General features: G+C 43.0%; 1 protein-coding gene across 2 annotated transcripts in view; it reads left to right on the top strand.

Annotated features, from left to right (window-relative positions):
• Window positions 1-14,578, top strand: part of FMR1 (fragile X messenger ribonucleoprotein 1) — a 385,399-nt gene that overhangs the window by 168,814 nt on the left and 202,007 nt on the right. The window contains exon 10 of one of the 2 annotated variants that reach the window (XM_069212420.1): window positions 13,320-13,429. In XM_069212420.1, the coding sequence (XP_069068521.1) occupies window positions 13,320-13,429 (110 nt within the window). Of the gene's footprint in view, window positions 1-13,319; window positions 13,439-14,578 lie in introns of both variants that reach the window. The other variant, XM_069212419.1, reaches the window with a different exon arrangement.

Raw genomic sequence — 14,578 nt, 5'->3', positions numbered from 1 at the left:
GACAGGTGTCACATGGTGCAGGATCAGACTCAGTCCTCCACAGTCCAGGTGATTCTGGCACCCAAATGTAGTAGTCTCAGTAGGATAATGTGAACCTATGCGACATGTCGCCTCCAACGTTTGGTCAAGCACTAATTTTCGGGTCCTCCTGAGTATCTCTGTCTCACTATATGAAAAGACACCTCAGTACTATTTACGGACATGTCCGTGGTATTGAGGATTTTTCCTCCTCAGCTAAGAAGTGAGTACCTAACTTACGCTGCAGGATGTTCAAGCATGAACCCTAAAAGGCTAATCCCCATTTGGTGTGCTTATCTCTGAACAAATGTTACCATTTACCATGGCGATTATTTTGGAATACATTTCATGGACAGTAGAATAGAATGTGAATTTGGTGCTATGTAGGTTTCTATGTCTCCAGATATTTACTATCTGTTCCTGCTACGTTATACGGCATATAGCATGCACTGCCATGGACTGTCGTTTGGGAGAGCCTGTTGATCTATAAGTTATAAGCTATAGGTCTAAGACACAATTAAAATTTCTCCTGCAGACAACTATGCAGCATTGAAACCAAATGTCAGTGCATTGTACTGCATGATAAAAATGTGGAATATCAAATCTGTGTCTGCAGATACAAACAAGCAATACTTTTCCCATCCAGCAAACATCTGGTAATTACTTATTGTTGGAAATTGGGTCTCTGATTTGCAGAGGTACGCACCCTATCCGAGTAGGGACCACAGTCCTAGTCCGGGTAAGTCAGACACACATCCTAAATTAACCTGTGCTCACCCTCTGGTAGCTTGGCACATAGGAGGCAATCTTAACTTAGAAGACAATGTGTAAAGTATTTGATTAACAATTATTTACCATAACACAGTGAAAGGCACCACAAAAAGACTCACCACCATTTTAGAAACATAGTTAATATTCATCTAATTAAAACAAGACCAAAATGACAAAAATCCAATTAGTAGATCCTGAAAAATGCAATTTTAAAGATTTAGGTGAAAATAGGGCATAGAAGCGCAAAGTGCCAATGGTGGTTAGCTGGACAGATTCACAAGTTCAGGCTGGATGTCAAAGAGTGCAGGTTGTCTACAGGCACATAGTGGGGGGCGCTGAATACAGTACCTTAAATCCTGGTGCGCAGTCTGCGCGGGGTTGCTTTGTAGGGCTTCACGTTGGTTTGCTGCAGTTCTGATGAAAAGCACAGAATGCAGAGCACCTTAGGCCCACTTCCATGGGTCCAGGACAGGGGTGCTACCAATTGGCAGGGTAGACTCACAGATGACAGAGTTCAGGTGCCGTAGCATGTGATTTGCACCAGTCTTTGACTCCCTGTGAATACAAAAGAACAGGTGGCACTCCAGCAAGCTTTCAGAGATTCTTGGTTGCTAGGATGTAGTGACAAGTTCTAGCCTTCTCACTGTGGGACAGAAGCAACAGGCCCACCTATAGCAACAGCAGTAGGCCAACGCAGCAGAGCTAGTTGCAAAGTGTCAGTCCCTCCTACAATAGCAGCAGACCAACACAGCAATGCAGTTGCAGAGTGGGAGTTTCTCCTGTTAACACAGCCGTTCTTCATCCTGGCAAAGCCTCCTTGGTTCTAGTAGAATCTGATTTGGTGGGGGTTAGGGACCAGTATTTATACTTTGGTACCCTGGTTCTGGAAGTTGGAAGAAACTTCCAAGCCTTCCTTTGAAGTCCACATGATCCCTCTCCTTCCTTCCCTGACTCCAGACACTTTATAGGGGTTTATGTAGCCCTTTGTGTGGAGAGAGGCACAGCCCTATTTAGGTGTAAGTGAGGCAGTGCTAAGCTCCGCACCCCAATCAAACCAGTTTATGGACCATTAATTCCATCAAGTCATACCTAAACTCAAATAGTGCGTGGCTGTCTAGAGGAAATGCACAAAGCCCAGCTGTCACCCAACCCAGATGTGTATTCAGAAGCAGGCAGAGGCACAGAATGTTTAAAGTGAGAAAATGCCTACTTTCTAAAAGTGGTACTTTCAGACTTAAAGTTTAAAATCTGACTTTACCAGGAGTTGTGATTATTTATTGCGAGTCCAGAGACACCAAACTCTACATTTCGATCTTTACTCAGTTGGGAGTTAAACTAAAAATATGTTTTAAGGTAGTCCCAATGTTATTCTATGGGAGAGATTGTCCTTGCAATAGTGAACAATTAATTTTGCAGTTTTTCACTACTTGGATATGTTAAACTTAGAAGTACATATCTAGCTTTTTATATACACTGCACCCTGCCCTTGGGGCTAACTAGGGCCTATCTTAGGGGTGAATTACCTGTAATAGCAAGAAAGGTTTGGGTCTGGAAAGTAGTTGCACTTGCCAGGTTGAAGTGACAGTTTAAAACTGCACACCCAGGCTCTGCAGTGGCCTGAAACCTGTTTAAAGTGCTACTGTAGTGGGAGCTCAATCATTGCTGCAGGCCCACTAATAGCATTTAATTTACAGGCCCTGGGTGCATGTAGCACACTTTACTAGGGACTTAAAAGAACATTAAATATGCCAGTTGTGGTTAAGCCAATGTTGCCATGTTTAGAGGAGAGATCACATGCATTTTAGCACTGTTTACCAATGGTAAAGTGCCCATATTCCTAACATTAACAAAAACAGAGTCATGAAAATAGTAGGCCATTTCCAACACTTATCTTTCTTCTGGATCAGTAATTGTTTTAAAATACAACTTCTGCAACCCTTCCTAATCCAGAGCAGCACATCTCTGGCAGGAGAATTAAAGAGTGCTCCATAGCTTTCCCCCTTCAGTTTATGTGAAACGTCTAGTGATACTTGGGATTCGATGTGTTCTAGAAGCAATGCACCAGCTACTGAATGTCTCTTCAAATAACTGGGGATCTTGCGTTCCTTCCTAAGATCGTTTAGTACCCAGATGTTCCATGTAGTCGTAGAGTAAATTTAGCTGTAGCCATAACACAAAAAATAACAATTTAATCAAATATGGCAGCATCAAGCCACCATTTACAGCAAAGCACTAAGCACTGCACAACAAAACTCAACCCCCTACACCCACCTCCCACACTGCAAACCCCAAATCATAGTAAAGAAATACTCCATCCCCCACTTCCCAAACTATCTCTCATTCCGAAGGAAACAAACAACATGGTGGAACACACTTGTGGGCAGAGCAAACAAGACCCATTATCTACTAGTGTTAGTGGTTGCGGCTACATTTTAATTTATCTGTGGAAAGTTGGTACCAACACTAGTTCACAGTCACAGAAGAGAGGCTAAGAACCCAGTAGGCATTAGCAGAATTCCTTTTACATATAGTGTATTAAACAAGAATTTGCTGTGTGAAAAGATTGCACAACTGTACAGGGCATTGAGTCATGCTGTTCTTAAGCCTGCAACTTTCATGAACTTCACATTCTGCTATATGAGTGGTTTCCTTGTTCCTTACTGGGCTTTGGGAGGCTTTCCTATCAACAGCGATTGACCAGTTACATAAAGTGGGTTATTATTGGTATTGGGATTAGTGTAGAAATGCTGTGTGGTAAAACATTTCTGAATTCCACAGATTGCGTAAGCAAGGTCTGCTTTCACTTTTGTTTTGTTGTGTAACTTCAGTTCACACAGCGTGCCTTGTAAGACAACAAAATAAAAACATCAAACTCAGGATTTCTGGAAAGCATTTCTTTTGCATTCCAACCTTGATTTCAGAACAGAAAATGTTTCTGGTAAATGTTTACCTGAAATATTTGCTTTTCCAGTACTGTTAACGACCCATTGAAGTCCACATCACTGTGAAGGTTGTGTGATGGACATCAATGGATCATGTCTGACCTAAAGCAGTTAAAACCTACCCAAAAACATGCAGCCAGATGTCCTGTCCAACAATAATTGACAACAAGCTGCAGGGATAGGATGGTCACATTGCACCAACGTAGGGATTTCTCATTCTAGGAGGCCCATTCATTCATTAATTCCCAGGAGGCCCCACAGAATGCCACATTTCTGGGATTGGGTACAGCGAAAAGCACAGTGGATAAAGAAAGGTGCCAGGTGCTGCTAATGACCATGCACAGTCAAGAGAATGTTTCAGTTGCCATACATGGGACGACTCCTGGTGGCCCCCCGCCCTGGGCAGCGCGCCCAAACCAACAGACCACGCACGCAACCTGGGCTTCATCCTGGACTCCTCCCTTTCGATGACCAGACAAGTCAACGCCGTCTCATCATCATGCTTCAACATCCTACGCATGCTCCGAAAGATCTTCCGATGGATCCCCACCGAAACCAGGAAAACGGTCACCCAGGCATTGGTCCCCAGCCGTTTGGACTACGGTAACACCCTCTACACCGGAACCACAGTCAAACTACAGAAAAGACTCCAACGCATCCAGAACGCCTCCGCGCGACTCATCCTGGTCATCCCCCGTCACAGCCACATCTCCGGACACCTGAAAGACCTCCACTGGCTCCCCGTCAGCAAGAGAATCACGTTCCGACTCCTCACCCACGCACACAAAGCCCTCCACGACCTGGGCCCCAGGTACCTCAACAACCGCCTGACCTTCTACACTCCCACCCGCCAGCTACGTTCTTCCAGCCACGCCCTCGCCGCTGTTCCACGCATTCGAAGAGCCACCATGGGAGGAAGATCCTTCTCCTACCTGGCAGCCAAGACATGGAACTCCCTCCCCATCCACCTCCGTCTTACCCAAGATCACCTTTCCTTCAGGAAGCATCTCAAGACCTGGCTATTCGAGCAGTAGCGGTCCCCCCTTCCCCTAGCGCCTTGAGACCCTCCGGGTGAGTAGCGCGCTTTACAAATAGACTGATTGATTGATTGATTGACATGGTCTACGGATAAAAAGGCTAGAGGGAGAATAGAAACTATTGAGAAGTACAGAGGAGATAGAAAAGAAAATAGAGAGAAGAGGTTCTAGGAAAGGGATCTTAGTGCAAGATCCAGAAATCACATTGGATAGTGGCCATTAATGTTCTAATAGGGTATAACCTTTGTTAAATGATCGACATTTTGTTTTGAAAATCACTTAACAATGGCACTCTCTTGTTATTTGTGTATATCCTTGTTGAAAAATGATGATGGCTACTCTTTTAATGCATATCAATCTTGTCTCCATTTGCTGGTATAGTTACTGGAAAGTGCAGCCTGCTTACAGAGATATCTATTTAGGAGATGATTTGGCTTTCTAGTGTACATTTACATATGACAGTCTCTTAACTGTTCTGTAACATGAAATTTGACTTGAATATGTACCTGTAATAATGCCGAACAATCACTCTGCATTTAAATCATTTACATTTCTAGTACACATGACAGACTTCCGTGCTTTCTATATTCATCACTCAGAAAAGTTTGTTCTCGTCCAAGCAAAGTTAACCACATAAAGTATGCCACCTTGAGGATTCGATTCTAAACAAGGAGACAATTGCATGTGAAAGTGCGAAGAATGTCCATAATTCTGGAAGTGGAAGACTCGTTACCATCCAAATAGGAAGTGCTATGCAAGCAGTATCAAAGAGAGATGTTATCACAGAGCAGGGTCATGTATGCTAGATGCAAACCATGAAATCACCTCACCGGCCTTAGGGAGAATACTGCCAGCCCATCTACAGCTCTTCTACCTGGAGATGGAACTCATTTCCTCACCCAGGCCACAGGCCTGAAATGGATCCATCCCGGACTTACACAATTGACTATCCTTTACCATGAATTCTTTTAGCTGGTCGATGACTAGCAAAGTCTCCTTTTGTACAGCACCTTTTGCACAACCTGTAACTATGAGGGGTGTTTGCTAATTTCTGTGCCCGCTTCAAGTCCACGCTGGTTTGACTCGTGCTTTTGATCAAACGAAATAGAACTGCCCATCTTTTTATCACTATCTTGTAGTCCAATTCACTGTAAGTCCTTCCAACTACACCTGTAAAATGATATCTAAATTCTATTCAGTTTTCAATATTGTTACAGACCAAGCATGTTTAAAACACTGTTTGCCACTGTTTTCCTAAAATATTATTGAGGGATATGCTCTAAGATTTCTGTAAAGTAATTTTAAATTAATGGCGAGTTAAATAAAAATTTCCCTTATGAACGCAACACTTTATGAAGCAGATGAAGTTTCCTAATTTATCCTTTCAACCCTTCCAAGTGTGATGATTTCCTGATGCAGAATGTCCCAGGTAGGTCATCCTCCAGCAAAAAACAAATCTTGACTTTGAAGGCTAAAACAACCAATTAAAAGGAATGTGGCAGTGGGGCTCCAAGTTGAGGCCACCTTTTTTTGTTTTTAAAAGCAACTTCATAATCTTTGCATTTCACAAAACAGTTTAAAAAATATTCAAAGTTGTGAGTTTCTCTGTCTTTCATTTCTACACCCCTCTATCTTAAATCAGATGTGATAGGGTTTAAAGTTGGACTATGGAAAGTTGATTGAGAGTGCTTAAATATTTACTTTAAAAAAAATCCACATATTTCTTCACATAGAATAATACGTTATCAAAAGTAGAATATCGATGGAACGATTATCGAGGACAGGATATCAAATCAAAAAAACTGACAGGCAAATAAGTAAACATTTTGTTCGATGGCATGTGTAGCTGCAGATACACATGCTGTGCACATCCCGCCATCTGGTGTTGGGCTCGGAGTGTTACAAGTTGTTTTTCTTCAAAGAAGTCTTTTCGAGTCACGAGACCGAGGGACTCCTCCCATTTCGACTCCATTGCGCATGGGCGTCGACTCCATCTTAGATTGTTTTTTTTCCGCCATCGGGTTCGGACGTGTTCCTTTTCGCTCCGTGTTTTGTGTCGTAAAGTTAGTTAGAATCTCGGAAAAATCGTCGGTATTGTTTGCGTTCGGTATCGGGTTAGTTACAACAGATCGACACCGAATTAAGAAGAGCTCCGGTGGCCCTTCGGGGTTTTTTTTGATTTCCGTCGGGGCCTGGTCGGCCCGGCCACGTGTCTCTTCAAGGCTGATGGAACGGACCCCATTCCGCTTCTGTCCAAAATGCCATAGCAAGTATCCATATACAGATCAACACCTGGTCTGTAACTTGTGTTTGTCACCGGAACACAGGGAGGATACTTGTGAGGCCTGTCAAGCGTTTCGGTCGAGGAAGACACTCAGGGACCGAAGAGCAAGAAGACTGCAAATGGCGTCAGTGCCAACTGGACAAGGGTGTTTCGAGGAGGAGGAAGAAACATTCTCCATCCAGGAATCGGACTCGGAGGAGGTCGATCCCGAAGAAACGCCGAAAACCGTGAGTAAGACGTCGAAACAAAAAACTCACGAAAAGACTGCCAAAGCCCAGGGGACGCCACCGCCAACAGGCCATGGCTTAACCCGAAAAGTAGGTGACCGTCCATCGGCACCGAAAAAGGGCGAGCTGGTGTCGAAGTCATCCGACTCCGGTCGAGATACAGGCACGCAGCAATCTCGGGCCCGAGAGAGTGGCTCCGAAAAGATTCGGCACCGAGACAGCGGCACCGAAGTTGGTCGGCACCGAGAGGACACGACGCCGAAAAGAAAAAAGATTTTGTCGGAGCCGAAAAAAGCAGCAGAAAAGGTTTTGGTGCCGAAACATCCGGCATCCGAACCGAAAATTAGTTCCTATTCAGAGGAACAAGGACTGTCCTCTCAAATGAAGACACACAGATTTGAAGAGGAATCACAAACAATAGAGCCAGATCACACGCAAAGGCGGCTCTTTATTCAAAAAGATACAGGGAAGATCAGCACTCTTCCCCCAATCAGAATGAAACGAAAACTTGCCTTCCAAAACAAGGACAAGGACAAACAGCCACAAGCAAAAGTGGCTAAACAAATAACACCACCACCATCCCCACATCACTCTCCACAACTTTCACCGGTAGCCACTCCACCAATGATGCAATCCCCAACACATACGGGGATGAGTCAAGATGATCCTGACGCATGGGACCTTTACGACGCACCAGTGTCAGACAATAGTCCTCAGTGCTATCCAACAAGACCCTCGCCACCTGAGGATAGTACAGGCTACGTTCAAGTGGTATCAAGGGCAGCAGCATTTCACAATGTCAGCCTTCACTCAGAACCCATTGAAGATGACTTCCTTTTTAATACACTGTCGTCTACGCACAGTCAATATCAAAGTCTGCCAATGTTGCCCGGAATGCTAAAACACTCCAAGCAGGTGTTTGAAGAGCCTGTCAAAGGGAGAGCCATTACTCCAAGAGTAGATAAAAAATATAAACCGCCACCAACAGACCCAGTGTACATCACACAACAGCTATCACCAGATTCTGTTGTAGTTGGAGCAGCGCGCAAAAGAGCCAACTCTCATACCTCAGGAGACGCGCCACCTCCAGATAAAGAGAGTAGAAAATTCGACGCGGCAGGCAAAAGGGTGGCGGCACAGGCAGCAAACCAGTGGCGTATTGCAAATTCGCAAGCTTTGCTAGCCAGATATGATAGGGCCCATTGGGACGAGATGCAACACCTTATTGAACACTTGCCAAAGGAGTTTAAAAAAAGAGTGCAGCAAGTGGTCGAAGAGGGACAAAATATCTCCAATAATCAAATTCGATCAGCAATGGATGCTGCAGACACAGCTGCTAGAACTGTCAACACAGCAGTAACGATAAGGAGGCATGCATGGCTGCATATATCAGGATTTAAACCAGAGATACAGCAAGCTGTGCTGAATATGCCATTCAACGGACAGCAGTTGTTTGGGCCGGAAGTGGACACTGCAATTGAAAAACTTAAAAAAGACACTGACACGGCCAAAGCCATGGGCGCCCTCTACTCCCCTCAGAGCAGAGGCACATTTCGGAAAACACAATTTCGACGGGGGTTTCGAGGGCAAACCACAGAAGCCACAACCTCACAAACAAAGCCCACTTACCAAAGCCAGTATCAGCGGGGAGGTTTTCGGGGACAATATAGAGGAGGACAGTTTCAAAGAAACAGAGGAAAGTTCCAAAGTCCCAAAACTCCTCAAAACAAACAGTGACTTCAAGGTCACAAATCCCCAACACATAACACCTGTGGGGGGGAGACTAAACAAGTTTTACACACATTGGGAGGAAATAACAACAGACACTTGGGTCTTAGCAATTATCCAGCATGGTTATTGCATAGAATTTCTCAAATTCCCTCCAAACGTCCCACCGAAAACACACAATATGTCAAAACAACATCTAGATCTTCTAGGACTAGAAGTTGAGGCATTGCTCCAGAAAGAAGCAATGGAATTAGTACCAAAAGATCAATTAAACACAGGAGTTTACTCACTGTACTTCCTGATACCCAAAAAGGACAAGAGCCTGAGACCGATACTAGATCTCAGAACATTAAATACCTACATTAAATCAGACCATTTTCACATGGTTACTCTACAAGACGTAATCCCACTGCTCAAACAACAAGACTACATGACAACACTAGACCTAAAGGATGCATATTTCCATATATCAATACATCCTTCACACAGAAAGTACCTAAGGTTTGTATTCCAAGGGCTACATTACCAATTCAAAGTCTTGCCATTTGGAATAACAACTGCGCCAAGGGTTTTTACAAAATGCCTGGCAGTAGTAGCTGCAACTATCAGAAGGCAGCAAATACATGTGTTCCCATACCTAGACGATTGGTTAATCAAAACCAATACACTAAAACGGTGTTCACAACACACAAAATATGTCATAGAAACCCTACACAAACTAGGTTTCTCAATCAACTACGCAAAGTCACACCTGCAGCCGTGCCAAACACAGCAATACTTAGGAGCAACAATCAACACAGCAAAAGGGATTGCTACTCCAAGTCCACAAAGAGTACAAGCATTTCACAATGTAATGCAAACCTTGTATCCAAAACAAAAAGTACAAGTCAAAATAATACTGAAACTACTAGGCATGATGTCCTCATGCATAGCCATTGTCCCAAATGCAAGATTACACATGCGGCCCTTACAACAGTGCCTAGCATCACAATGGTCACAAGCACAGGGTCAGCTTCTAGATCATCTGTTGATAGACTGCCAAACATACATCTCGCTTCAGTGGTGGAACAGTATAAATTTAAACCAAGGGCGGCCTTTCCAAGACCCAGTGCCACAATACGTGATAACAGATGCTTCCATGACAGGGTGGGGAGCACACCTCAATCAACACAGCATCCAAGGACAATGGAACATGCAGCAAAAACAGTTACATATAAATCACCTAGAACTGTTAGCGGTATTTCTAGCGCTTTAAGCATTTCAACCCATGATAACCCACAAATACATTCTTGTCAAAACAGACAACATGACAACAATGTACTACCTAAACAAACAAGGAGGGACACACTCAACACAGTTGTGTCTCCTAACACAGAAAATATGGCATTGGGCGATTCACAACCACATTCGCCTAATAGCACAATTTATTCCAGGAATTCAGAATCAGTTAGCAGACAATCTCTCACGGGATCACCAACAGATCCACGAATGGGAGATTCATCCCCAAATACTGAACACTTACTTCCAAATTTGGGGAACACCACAAATAGATCTATTTGCAACGAAGGAAAACTAAAAATGCCAAAACTTCGCATCCAGGTACCCACAACATCAGTCTCAGGGCAATGCGCTATGGATGAACTGGTCAGGGATATTTGCTTACGCTTTTCCCCCTCTCCCACTCCTTCCATATCTAGTAAACAAGTTGAGTCAAAACAAACTCAAACTCATACTAATAGCACCAACATTGGCAAGGCAACCTTGGTACACCACACTACTAGACCTGTCAGTAGTACCTCATGTCAAACTACCAAACAGACCAGATCTGCTAACACAACACAAACAACAGATCAGGCATCCAAATCCAGCATCGCTGAATCTAGCAATTTGGCTTCTGAAATCCTAGAATTCGGACACTTACACCTCACACAAGAATGTATGGAGGTCCTAAAACAGGCTAGAAAGCCTACCACTAGACACTGCTATGCAAATAAATGGAAAAGATTTGTCTATTACTGCCATAATAATCAAATTCAACCCTTACACGCATCTACAAAAGATATAGTAGGATACTTACTACATCTGCAAAAAGCAAAACTAGCTTTCTCTTCCATAAAAATACATCTTGCTGCAATTTCAGCCTACCTGCAAATTACGCACTCAACTTCATTATTTAGGATACCAGTCATAAAAGTGTTTATGGAAGGCCTAAAGAGAATTATACCACCAAGAACGCCACCAGTTCCTTCATGGAACCTCAACATTGTCTTAACACGACTCATGGGCCCACCTTTTGAGCCCATGCACTCTTGTGAAATGCAATACTTAACGTGGAAAGTTGCATTTTTAATTGCCATCACATCTCTAAGAAGAGTGAGTGAAATTCAAGCGTTTACCATTCAAGAACCATTTATTCAAATACACAAAAATAAAGTTGTTCTACGAACAAATCCCAAATTTTTACCAAAAGTAATCTCACCGTTCCACTTGAATCAAACGGTAGAATTACCAGTGTTCTTCCCACAGCCAGATTCTGTAGCTGAAAGAGCACTACATACATTAGACATCAAGAGAGCACTAATGTACTACATTGACAGAACAAAACTAATTCGAAAGACAAAACAACTATTTATTGCCTTTCAAAAACCTCATACAGGAAATCCAATTTCAAAACAAGGCATTGCTAGATGGATAGTTAGGTGCCTTCAAACCTGCTATCTTAAAGCTAAAAGAGAACTGCCTATTACACCAAAGGCACACTCAACCAGAAAGAAAGGTGCTACCATGGCCTTTCTAGGAAATATTCCAATGAACGAAATATGTAAGGCAGTGACATGGTCTACGCCTCATACATTTACCAAGCACTACTGTGTAGATGTGCTAACTGCACAACAAGCAACAGTAGGTCAAGCTGTACTAAGAACATTATTCTAAACTACTTCATCTCCTACAGGCTGAAACACGCTTTTGGGGAGATAACTGCTTACTAGTCTATGCACAGCATGTGTATCTGCAGCTACACATGCCATCGAACGGAAAATGTCAATTACCCAGTGTACATCTGTTCGTGGCATTAGTCGCTGCAGATTCACATGCGCCCACCCGCCTCCCCGGGAGCCTGTAGCCGTTTAGAAGTAGATCTTAAACATTTGTACATTTGTAAATAGATTACTTGAAACTTTATTATGTACATACGCATTCACTCCATTGCATGGGCACTATTACTAGCATACACAACTCCTACCTCACCCTCTGTGGGGAAAACAATCTAAGATGGAGTCGACGCCCATGCGCAATGGAGTCGAAATGGGAGGAGTCCCTCGGTCTCGTGACTCGAAAAGACTTCTTCGAAGAAAAACAACTTGTAACACTCCGAGCCCAACACCAGATGGCGGGATGTGCACAGCATGTGAATCTGCAGCGACTAATGCCACGAACAGATGTACACTGGGTAAGTGACATTTTCCTTATGTCTTACTCCACAAATATGTACCTATGCTACCTATATCTTCAATGTATGTAGACGTGGAATTAGAAATAGTAAATCTATACCCCCATATATGCACGTACCTTTCGATAGTATGTCCTCAATATTTTTGTGCCATGATATTCTTGGGGTTAATATTTTGAATTAAAACCCGTATTTGAGGAAGAATGCACCTGAAAGTCATAGCTTTAATGTTTGATCATGGCTGAGGGCCATTCCCCCCTAAAAATATACCTCTGGCTACGGCCATTGCAGTGCAGCTACCACCAGTTGTGACGCTCAAGGCTGCAACATTGATCGAGAACTTCTTGCTCTCAGTCTTGGAGTTGCAGTCAGGGTCATGGGAAAGCTGTTCTGTCACAAGACAGGGATCCTCGTACCTCCTAGCAAGGCAATAGCTGTTATGGCAGAGCATGGCGACCAAGCGCACCGCGAACCAGCCACAGTAAAAAGGTCACATTCTTGTCCATACACCACAGCCGTCATATGCTCGGTCAGAAAAAAGGCACAATTGGCTTCCGCATGATCGAACAGCAACATCTTCACCCAGTGCAGCGAGCATCAAGTCACGACCTGTACCACGGGCCACAGTTAAAATACCATACTAAATGTAGCCGAATGAGGTGAATGATTATGTGCCCATCTTCGAGCCAAGTAAGCTCTGCCCCTGCCTACTAGATGGTACTGCAGTTTTATATTTCCAGATTTCCAACAAATTTGCTTATTATTTTGACACTGATGTGCTGAAATTATTACTACATTTACTTAACATATCTTAAATTATGTAGCTAAAGTTAACTTTTGAGTTATGTTCTTTTTCATTAGGAAAAGTGATCGGAAAAAATGGGAAACTAATTCAAGAAATTGTGGACAAGTCGGGGGTGGTACGAGTACGAATTGAAGCTGAAAATGATAAAAATATCCTGAAAGAGGAGGTACTTGCTGTATGTAGCACTTATTTTCAATTTATTCATTTTTAATACTTAAGTGTTAGCAGAATTATTTTAAAGTGTGTTTGTTTTGGAGTCTGTGTATATTTTCGCCAAATCTATTAAGTGCATTGTCAGTTTCTTCTAGCTGTATAGTTGCTCATCTAAGTAATGTAATTTTGCCTTTGCTCATGTTGATGAAAAGGCCAAGCAGTCTATTATAGGTGATTCTATGGTACTCTATGAGATTTTTTTGTAGAGCTTCAATTTTCTTGTTTTGGCAAGCACAAACAAGCATGGCTGCAGGACTGTTAACATCTTTTGTAGTGTTCTGAAACTGTTGAGTGTGGACACTTTATATGGATTACATTAATTTGTGTGTGTGTGTCTGAGTAAATGTACGCTGAATACCCACAGTCTGGTATTAAATAACATATTTTATTATTAATGTAAATGTAATCTGTCCCTGTCAGAGAATAAAAAAAAAAAGAAAAATAGTGGGCTGGTGGCTACCAATCAGTATGGGCATGGTTATTCCACCATCCCAACTGAAGGGGGTAACAGACTTTCAGCTCTCCCCCTGCATACTAAAACATCTTATCCCACAGCAAGCAAGAGGGCATTTTGATTATTTTTGATTTTGGTTTTACATTTGGGCCATGAGAGCTTGTCTTACTCTCAAAATTATCCCACTTGGAATGGTGAGGGCTGCACTTTTTGGACTTTGGGACACTGCCACATAGAAAAATCTACGAGACCTAGACACATCTGAAAACTTAACATCTGGGTGAGTCCAAGGTGGTGTGCTTCACATGCACTCCACACACTTTTCCTACCCACAATGCCCTGCAAACTTCCAACTTACCTTGAAATCACACATTTTCCCTACATTTTTGTGATGGAACCTTCCGGAATCTACAGGACTCCACAAAATTCCTACCACCCAGCATTGTTACATCTATACCAATAAAAATTCTGCCCCACTTGTCAGCCTAAAAATACATTTTTTTTTTCAAACTGCCCTTTTGCACCTTCTTTGGTTACCCCTCATTTTCTACATGTTTTTGGCTCTTTCCTGTCACAGCACTTGGCCCACTTACACAAGTGAGGTTTCATTTTTATCAGGAGACTGAGGGGAATGTTGGGTGGTAGGAA

Source organism: Pleurodeles waltl, chromosome 2_1, assembly GCF_031143425.1.
Source record: "Pleurodeles waltl isolate 20211129_DDA chromosome 2_1, aPleWal1.hap1.20221129, whole genome shotgun sequence".
NCBI classification, from domain to species: Eukaryota; Metazoa; Chordata; class Amphibia; order Caudata; family Salamandridae; genus Pleurodeles; species Pleurodeles waltl.
This window is presented reverse-complemented; position numbering and strand designations above follow the sequence as displayed.